The sequence below is a fragment of the Clytia hemisphaerica genome, unplaced genomic scaffold, assembly GCF_902728285.1.
Source record: "Clytia hemisphaerica strain Z4C2 unplaced genomic scaffold, Clytia hemisphaerica genome assembly, whole genome shotgun sequence".
Classification (NCBI taxonomy): Eukaryota; Metazoa; Cnidaria; class Hydrozoa; order Leptothecata; family Clytiidae; genus Clytia; species Clytia hemisphaerica.
The window spans coordinates 414,026-424,583 of record NW_027103553.1 but is presented as its reverse complement, the minus strand read 5'-3'; the positions used below and the strand labels follow the sequence as shown (position 1 = coordinate 424,583).

The 10,558-nt window shown below is 37.4% G+C and overlaps 1 protein-coding gene across 2 annotated transcripts in view; it reads right to left on the bottom strand.

Annotated features, from left to right (window-relative positions):
• Nucleotides 1–6,298: 6,298 nt before the first annotated feature.
• The window catches only part of LOC136800359 (uncharacterized), an 87,034-nt gene continuing 82,774 nt past the window's right edge, over nucleotides 6,299–10,558 (bottom strand). For both annotated transcript variants that reach the window (XM_067056993.1, XM_067056995.1), the window contains exons 28-29: nucleotides 9,719–9,983; nucleotides 6,299–8,356 (exon numbers count right to left, since the gene is read on the bottom strand). In XM_067056993.1, coding sequence (XP_066913094.1) covers nucleotides 7,662–8,356; nucleotides 9,719–9,983 — 960 coding nt within the window. In that variant the 3' untranslated portion in view covers nucleotides 6,299–7,661. The remainder of the gene's footprint in view (nucleotides 8,357–9,718; nucleotides 9,984–10,558) is intronic.

Sequence of the window (10,558 nt, the reverse complement as noted above, 5' to 3'; positions counted from 1 at the left end):
TATAGAGTAACATTTTTACATAAAATTGACAAGAATTTAGAAAGTCTAATTAACATTTGAGTGGTAGAAAGACATAGGCATATGCGCGACGGGACGTCACCACTGACCTTTATATAACCCTGGACTAAACAATATCTGCCATCTTTGATTGGAGTTTTTTTAGAATTGGTACCCAAGGAGAAGCCATTGCAATGTTAAAAATTAACGTCTAACGCCGCTACATCATCAAAAGAATTTGAGGAAAAGTAGACCTAGCGCTCTCGATGCATTTACACCGCTATCGAGTAGTGCCGACATTAGGGTACCAATTTTCAAAAAACTCCGATCAAAGATTTTGCTTGGCTGGGATTGAGAAGCTCTGTCCAGGGTTATATAAAGGTCAGTGGACGTCACAGATTTTTGCTAATATTTCAAAGACGAAACAAAGTATCAACAAGCAACATGCTGAATGGACCTACCTGATGATGAAAGCTAGATAATAAGGCAATAAGGAAAAAAAATTAAAAGAATCAGACAGACGATATAGCGTTTTGCGAAAATGCATAAAACATTAAATTTTATCATTGATTGTTGATGGGGGAAGAGGGAAGGGGAGTAAAATCAATTTTATTGAAAATTGAAACATGCTTGATGGTGGGCGTTGCTATTAATAATGTTTTTGAATGAAAAAACAACCAATTGTAAGGTAAAAGTCCAATGAAAATCTAGAAAAACGGCGATTTCCGGCATATTTCAGGCATTTTTCGCCGGAAAAAATTTTTTCTCAAAAATCGGACTCAGCCATGTTTTGAGCATTGTTAATACGCATCTTTGAGCAAAAAATCAGAAAAAACTAATGATGAAATCTTGAGAAAATGCCGAAAAACCAGTGTTTCCGGCATATTTCCGGCATTTTCGGCCGGAAATGAATTTTTTTCAAAAATCGGGCTCCGTCACAATTTAGGTATTGACATTTTGCATCAGTGTGCAAAATTTCATGAAAAAATATAAAGTACAGCTCAAGAAATTCAAGAAATACTGTTTTTCCGGCGAAAATCGGCTGTTCCGGCGATTTTTAGAAAGTTCCGGCTTCAAAAATCAATTTTATTGAAAATTGAAACATGTTTGATGGTGGGCATTGCTACCAGTAATGTTTTTGAATGAAAAAACAACCAATTATATGGAAAAAGTCCAATGAAAATCCAGAAAAACGGCGATTTCCGGCATATTTCCGGCATTTTCGGCCAGAAAAATTTTTTTCTCAAAAAACGGACTAGGCCATGTTTTGGGCATTGTTAATACGCATCTTTGAGCAAAAAATCAGAAAAAACTAATGATGAAATCTCGAGAAAATGCCGAAAAACCAGTTTTTCCGGCATATTTCCGCCATTTTCGGCCGGAAAAATTTTTTTTTCGAAAATCGGGCTCCGTCACATTTTGGGCATATCCATTTCGCATCATTGTGCAAAAAAATAGAAAAAACTAATGAGCCGATCCCGAGAAAAGCTGGCAACAGACGAACGGACGAACGAACGGACGAACGAACGGACGAACGAACGGACAAGGGTTAATTTAAAGGACTACCTTAGGTAGGTCCAAAAATGACTTTAGTCCTGACTGATACCTTCTGCCAAAGTACCATATCCACAACAACTCAAATTCTAATACCTAACACATCTACTTCTATGGCGATTCGAAGACAGTTTGTCTTGTTTACAAACCCATGGTACAGATTTGGTGCAATTCACCCACTGGGGTGCCTTTCATAGCAAAAATTAAGTAGAATTGAAACATTTTGAGTAACTTTAGGAGTTTAGTTCCCATTCAGGGCTGTTCACAATCAAGAACTAAACTCCTAAGGGAAATGATCAAGCAGCAATTTATGTTATAGACCAGCGTCTGAGATTCAGAAAAGGCCTTAAAATTTTTTTGCAAAATTTTGATATTATGCTCCTAATAGGGTGTACAGTGCTGCAAATAACGGCCGGTGACCGGTAATTACCGGTCATTTCGTAGTTTCTACCGGCCATTCTGAAGCTCAATCTTTCATTTTGTCCGGTTAAAATTTAAAGACTAGAGGCTTAGATAAATACTTAATAACGTTTCCAATTAAAAGAAGAATAGATTTTGAATTAATACAGGTGTTTAGCCAATGTAAAGATCATTTCAGACTTTTCTAATGGTGTTCTGCCAGACCCCCTGCTCAAATTATTTTCGTTGCGCTCAAAAAAATACCGGCCAACTGAAATTTCCTTATTTGCAGCACTGGTGTAGAATTGACAAAAAAAATTTGCCCTTTGAATCTCCTGCAGTTTTCAAGTGAATCGATTTTTAATTAATAGCTATAGAACTTATCAACTTTTCGAAGTCTTGAGATAAGTCATTTTTAAGGTTGGTAAATATGCTGAAAAACTGCTGACTCAGCAAAAGATATAGATAATTTTTAATATTTAGACCAAAATATCTTGAGATCTAGACATCGAAAGTTAACAAACCATACCATTTTTGGATACTACTAATTCAGGGCTATCCAGCTGTGAAAATGATTTTTTCTGAAAAAGCCCCCAGAAAAATGCTGACGTCATTGGAAAACGCCTAAAACGTTGATTTTTAGCTTTAATGCCATTTCTTGGCACCAGGTAGTCGAAACTTAACAAATAACCCCATTTTCTTTACATACTTTTCACGCTGAATCCATTGGTAGCCTCAGATATTTGATTTTTGGTTCAAATAAAATTAAAAATGAAGCAGAATTTCCGTAGCATTTTGGAAATTTTGCTGGATTTCTGAGTACTTTTTTTGTCTAAAAATTCCTATTGTCTACCCCCTATATTGATTTTTTTATAGAAGAGCCCATCCTCAAAAACTGTAAGGGGTTGCCTATGAAATTTTGAGCTATAGATGTAAACAAATTTCCCGTGCCAAACTTTGAAATCTAGCTTATTTGAAAAACAACTTCCCAGAAAAAAGATCTACAGAGTTGAGAATACACTAGGTGAAATGGCGGCCGATTTGCCATCCCATATTTTGTCAGATAGTTCCAAATTAGAGCAGTTGACGGTACCTCGGAAATTGGCCCAAAAAAGCAGGGCTAAAAAAAACGGTGAAAGACGAAAGACATGTATCTATTTTTCGGATCCGGTATGCGGGAATAGTGTCAGGACCTGCAGGCGACCTGGTAGGGTTGGGTATGGGTGTGGTTATGTATCAGATTGGCTAGGAATTGGGTTATTATCAGTTAGGGTTAGGGTTGGAGATCGAAACAAGCACTCTTTTGTGATTTTCTCTTAATACAGTCTGGTCTGCAGTTTGTACAATATAAATAGCCGTCAGAAGCACTATCCTGGCATGAATCCGTGGCGCAGTGGATAAGGCAATGGGTTTCAAAACATCGGACCTTTGCATTTAGTGGGTTCGAATCCCACCGGTGGCGATCTGTCAGTCTGTCGATAAGTCATTCAGTAAGTTAGAAAACATAGAAAATAACTCACAAAGAACCAGAAAGTCAGAAAAACTACGAACAAGAGACTGGAAAGTACGAAATAAGTCCAGATCTGTCTTTCGTCTTTGTGAAGAAGCCACAACCCAAAAAAATGGTTGGACATCGGACATTGTCCGACCCAAATAAATAGCTTCATGTCCAACCCAAAAATCATAATTTTCAAGCTAAAGCAACCCTGATCGGACATTTTGTCCGACCCACTTGAAATCGTTATTTCGAGCCTTGAAAAGGCAAAAAATACACCTTTCCTGTAATTCAAACTTCTCAGAAATGGCCCAGGAAAATGTGCGCTCCACCATTGTGTATGAAATTGTTTGAGGGAGGTAAACGAACGCGTTTTTGCCTGCAAGGGGTTAGGGAAAGTGGGTTTTCAGCTTCTAACTTTTGATAGCGATCTTGTTTTGGCAAAAGATTTTCAGGCAGGGTGGTATAATTATAAAATCATGAATAGATTGAACATACTAAACTAAAATTTGAGGGGATTTTGTTCGACAGACAGAACTTAAGACAGCTAGAATTAGTGCACTTGAGGATAAGATTTAAACAATGGGGGGGGGGGCAGCGTTATTTTAGCTATATTTTGCAAGAACCCCCATGATCAGAATTGGCTTTCCAACACAATTTTGAAAAAATTTGAAAATATTTCTCTTCTCAAAACAAAGTCAGAAAAAAACAAAGATGAAAGAAATACCGTGAGATTTGGGTATATAACTCTAGCCCTCAAATGCATGAATGACTTGTCTGGTCATTAAAATACAAAGTTAAATCAAAACAAAAATGGTAGAGTAGAGCTGCGAGCGGAGCTGCGTAGTTGTATTTTAATGACAATAGACAGGTCATTCATTTGAGAGCTATGCATGTTAGCTGACTGGCGCAAGTTACCCGCCAGCTGGGTTACCCCCGTCCAATCTCACGGTAAATCTTTGATTTTGATTCAAACTGATTGAGCTGCATAAGCTCTGGACACTGACCTTTATATATCCCTGGTTCAAGCTTTATTGGCCACACAGAATTGAGAAACTTTGTCCATGGTATATAGTATAGAGGTCAGACAAGTAAAAGGTCAATGGCCTGCAATGGCTTTGAGTCGAATACTACCTGCACTGCTGTCGCGCCATTTTAATTTTTCCGCCTACCCAGCGCTCACTTCGCTGCCAAAGATTTCGTGTACCTGTACTTGAAATCATTAAAAGCTTCGAAATCTCGTGTGACCTTCGATTTTGTATTTTTTGAGGTGAGCACACACAATCTCTGTTTTTTTAGTTTTATTTCCTCCTTGGTTTTTATGTGAGGCATCCAAATATGTAAATTTGTGCTTTGTTAAAACATGTTATATATTTCTTACATATTTCAGAAAGCAATCAAAGATGTTTCGTATCCCAGGAAAAGAAGGAAGTCATGCTGAAAAAGAGGCAGAAAAAGCCAGAGCAAAACAACAAGTCAAGCAACAATTTTTCTTATTCGTTGGGATTGTCGCTCTTCTTCGAGTTGGTATGTAGTGTCTTTGTTTCTACAACGATTGTTTCTCCACTCTTTTATTTTATTTCTATTTGATCGTCAATCATCATCTTCTTAACACATCAAATCCTACAACAAAACCGCTGCCGCCCCCTCCCCTGTAATTTCAATTTCTCTCAGTATCATTTATACTCTTTAAATTTGTTTTTACAGCTCCTTATGTTGCCAATCAATTGTCGTGAAATACCAAGGAATGATATTAATCTTCAGGATGAAAGATTTACAGAAGTTGTGTGAGACAGACGGGACAGGCAGACTACAGAATATATTCAAAAGCTTAATTTTGCAACGATGGATTTTTTTTAGAATAAGCTTGTATTTTTATATCAAATTATCCAAAATATATTAATATTGTACAATATATACAAAACTATACAAAAATATCTACAGTATCTGTCTATTTTTAAATGGGTTTGCATTGTTTCTGTAATTTGACTTCTCTCTCAAAAAAAATTGCGCAAAGCCAAAATCCGCATCTTGGTCAAGAAATCTTTTATTTGAAGTCAATTTTAAAAATCTTCTTATCACACATCCGACCTTACTTTCAAATGCTTACTGACGTGAATTTTTGAGCAAGTCAATTTTGACCTTTTTTTTTGCAAGAAATTATTCTGTAAATATATAAATGAAAACATTTATGACTGACATGTCAAAGCTCTCTTATCTTTCTCATATTGTAAATAAAATAGTTGAGCCACTGATGTTTGTGTGAAAGTTTTATCGCTGTTGTTGGCAACGTTCATGATTTTAACAGGGCACAGCTACAACAGCTTTCTACAAATATACAAGGAAATAAGGAACTGGACGTTTAAAAATCGTTTATATATCCACGTTTACATCAAAATTTAATCGTTCAAAATCTGAAGTAGCACGAATAGATTACAACCAATGATTGTACACGATTATCTGTCATTAAGACCTAGGGGGGGGGGACAGCACTCGATTTCTAAACGACAGCATGTGCCGCCAAAAAAGTGGCTTTCAAAATTGGATCCTTACAGTACAACTCTTGAGCAGTGAAAAGGTACCCTTATAGTGCATTTTACTAAACGTTTCTGACCTTTACAGTGCAGTTTGATTTCATATGGGGGTTTCATATCGTATTACATATTTTACAGAAATGAGCCTGAGGTGTTGACATAATGTGCAAAACAAATGAAAATGGGCACGAGTCAAAAATATAGATACATCAGATAAGGTGATATCGGTGATAATCCCATGCACTTCTTACGATGTCTTCTGGGGATCAATTGCCATCATGATTCTATCCAGTTTTTTAAGACTCGACCAGCTGTTGCGTCGGTGAAAAATGTTAAAACCATTCTTTCAATTAGCAAAAAGGAACAATAAATTAGTTGTACAAAAATATCTGTAAAATAAATATAAAATATATATCCGTATAACCGTACATCCTGTGCCCAAGTTCAGGAGTTGCCATAAAGCCATTATGGTAATAACCGGGAGGGCACATTGCTATACATTGTGTATTAGTATTAATTACAAAGTTTCCAAAACGAGTTACATTATGTACAGAAAGAAGACTTCAAAAGTTTTCCCAATGCCTTAGAGATCAGCAGTACTATAAATTGTAGTTTATGTTTGGATGGATTTGTTTAAAAAAACTATCCGGTGTAACGAAAAATAAGTACTCCCTGGAAAAAAGTACTCCCGGAGTACATTTTTCCCAGGAAAAATATACTCCCCAGTACTTTTTTCCTAGGAAATTGATACCCCCTCTGGGAAATTTGTACCCCCTCCTGCATAATCTGAAAAAAGAAGACTCTGCATTGCACTTTAATGACTATTCGAATGTTTTAAAAAAAAATTCGAATGTTTTGAAAATAGTACTATAACCTCGTGGAAAATATCTTCAGTTAGTGAAGTCATGATGGCGACAAACAATGAACATACAAACACACCCAAGGAACAGGTGTCCCAAATTTCAGCAAAATCCAACCATTTTCGACGTCTCCAGGCTGCCCCAAAGTTTTAGCCTCGTTTTGGCGAAAAACTCGTCCCCAGGCCCCAAAAATCAAAGTTTTCAAAAGATGAAATAAACACTCCCAGATATTCACCCAAGGATCAAGCGTGCAAAATTTCAGCTAAATCCGACCATTTTTGAAGTCTCCAGGCTACCCCAAAGATTTAGGACATACTACATTGTCGGATTGTAGCTCAACTGAAGTTGAGAACAGGGGGTACTTTTTTCCTGAGGAGGGTACGAATTTCCTAGGAAATAAGTACCCCTAGGAGTACCTATCTCCTGGGAAATTTGCACTGGGGAGTACTTTTTTCGGGGAGTACTTATTTCCTGTGACACCGGTTCTAAAATTTTTCCCCCTTTTGCATTTTCAACCCAAAAATTCGAAAAAATATTTAAACTTTCATCATGATAAATCCTGAGCCTACGAGTAAAGTATATCAAGTTTAACAGACAAACTATTAAAAAAAGCTGACTCGACAATTTTTTCCACATATTGTATCGTGATAAATTTTCAAACCATATGGATTTATTTTGAGCGTTCCGCAAAGTAGTCATCACCGTTCCGCGGAATAGCATCGTACACGTGTTACTTATTCGGCTGACTGAATTCAGCCTTCATAATAATTAAGTCGTTAGTTTTTACGTTTTCACACGGACAGTGAAAATATTTCTGTCTATTCAATAATGAAAGTTTTTGTTCAATGAAGAGCAAGATTTTTGTTGTTTCAATAATTCCATCACCGACTTCGATCTTGGTGTTACTCTGGCCGGAACACCTGATTTCGGACGTGTTCGAGAAGTTCGTGGGCGTTGGGGTGGTTCCACCGCTAAAGCAATATTAGCAGCTTGAGAAATCGGGCGCAGCTTTTGGGGCGAAGTTCGTCCTCCAGGAACCATTGGGAAACAAGTTTCGTGAAAAGTTTGCTTTTCTTTCGATAACATGTCTGTGATACGGTTTTCCAGTTCATTGACGTGTTTTTGAAGCTCGTCAACACGTTCGAAAGCATCAAGTTTCAAACTTCGTTCATGCGAAACCTGAGTAATCGCTTGACGTAACAACCGTTTCGTTTCTGAGGAACTTCGTGCTGATTGCTTATTATCAGGAGACTGGGAATCACGCATTTGTTTTAATTCTTTTTCTCGTTCCTCAAGCTCTTGAAGTAGTTTATCAAGATTCGATGCTCTAGCCATTTCTAAATGACGTGAACTTTGTTCCTCCTTGAGCTGTAAATGCGATCGCTGGGCTTGTATCTTATGTTCTTTGTCCAACTGTTGACGAAGTTTTGAACATTCCTGATCAAGGTTGATTAGAATCTTTTTAAGAGCTTCTTGCTCTTCTTTCATCAGGCTGCTCTTCTGTTCTTGTAACATTTCTAAAAATTTGAAAATAATATTTGTAATAAAAAGGGCTTGATACACTACACAATATATTGTTGGGTAATACATACAATATATTGTTGGGCAATACATTGAGAATATATTGCTGAATGCCGGCAATATATTGAAAAGGTGTTCGCAATGTACTACCAACTCGATTTGCAATATTCCAACAATATAGGGGGATTGTTTACAGAAAGAAAATTCCTTTTTATAATAGAGTACCTGTTGTTTACTCTGTACATTATGGTCTGAAAACTATTATTGTACACCAATATATTGTGTAGTCTAAGTACTCTCGGGTGGAAAGATCTAGTTTCAATCACCAATTCCGCCCTTCTCCTCTTTTTCTCTATTTCCTATCTCTAACTCTGTTTTTTCTGATTTCTGGACTTAGTTTTTTCTGAATTTGACTATTTGAAGCTATTTTGCTAATTCTGAAACTATACTCCCACACCTCGGTTCGAACCACCAAATGCAAGCAACCTTGGTTTCCAAACCCGACACCTTACCACTTGAGCTATAGTCGCACAGCAAAATCACGCAATTCATAACATATTATACCAAACTGGCAAAAGACGGGGGTAATGTTATTATAATATGGGTAAAAGTACCCCTTTTTAAACCTGACTGAAATTCGAGCCGTTACTAGCAACCCTGCGGGGCCCAAGGCGCCGAGTATGCACCCGGCACAGTGACAAGCCGTTACTAGCAACCCTGACCCTAACTGATAATCGAATCCTGACCCCCGGAAAATTACCACGGACTAGAAAGAACGAAAAAAATTGAAGGGGCGGAATTGCTGATTGAAACTAGTTTTCACCCTCTCGGGTACCTAATAGCCGGGGGGTTTGAATAAGCGGGGGGGGGTTGGAAAAAATTTCAAGACTTAATAACGGGGGGGGGGGGGTTGGAATAAAAATGACCTGGGTGGAAAATTTTCGAAAAATTAATTAGCGGGGGGGGGGGGGCTATTAGGGACCCGAGAGTAGCCCTTAAAGAATTTTTCTTAAAGCATCTTCGCATGTTCAGACGTTGCAGTTTCGCATCACACCTTCATGGTTTTCACACCGGCTTTTTAGACGTTTCGAATTTTGGTGTTCACCCGGTGTTTCGGAACTGGTTCGTTTCGGTGAAAATTTAAACATCCAACCATGGTTTCAGGCTATCAATTTGCAGGATTATGTAATGATGATAAACAAAACACGCATCATGCCTCAGATCCTCGTCACCATGATGCAAACTGGTGGGGAAGTTCTAAGATAGGTTTCTAGGCACTCAAAAATAGTTGTCCTTTTATTTTTCTACCAACAATGACCTAACCACATAGAAATAAAAACACAGTCACGTGTATATACCTTTTTCTAAATTCTCTTTCGTCGCTTTATCAGTGTTCGATTGAAAATCTGCTGACATCAGCTCAAATTTGGAACGGCTTTTCGATCGAAACCACGTGTGCATTGTGCGCTGTTTGGAAACGATATCCGTCAATTTCTTATTTTCGCGTTGGACTTCACGAATTTTCTCCGCCTGTATCAAACGAGCACTCATGTTATCGTTCGATGGTTGATAGCCATGTTTGTTGCGAACCTTTTGTAGCTTATCCACTGATATCTTTCGGACCTGGTCAAAATATGAGAATATAGACAATACATTTAAACAGTCCGGGGAGAGGGGGGCAAGTAGCATACTACTCGGAATAATAAAGTTTTTGGTGAATTTTACTATAATCCTGAGAGTTTGAAGTTGGAAGGAAAAGGTTTTCAGTAATTTTTTCGATCTACGAAGAACAAAAAACAGTTCACGACACCATAATAACATATGTACATGTAAACATATACATACCCCAAATATAATTCAAAACATAGAAAATTCTTAGTTAAGAAAGGCAAACGTACCCACAACAAATGAAATACCTCCGGTGACAAAGATGTCATCTGGAACCTTAACGTTGTAAGAGATGTTTCGACATTCATGTAACTTATGTCCCAGAAGCCATAAGCTGGGTGAAAAAAAAATGGGGCCTTAGTTCATTTATACCTTTAAAGAAGCGTATTAGAATGTAGAATTCAGAAATCACTGTTAATAAAATTAATCTTATCACCAAAAAGATATTAGGCAAAAATCAAAATATGCTGACGTAAGCAAAACTTGTTTTTCAAATAACTCGTATTTGGCTAATACGCTTCTTTAAAGGT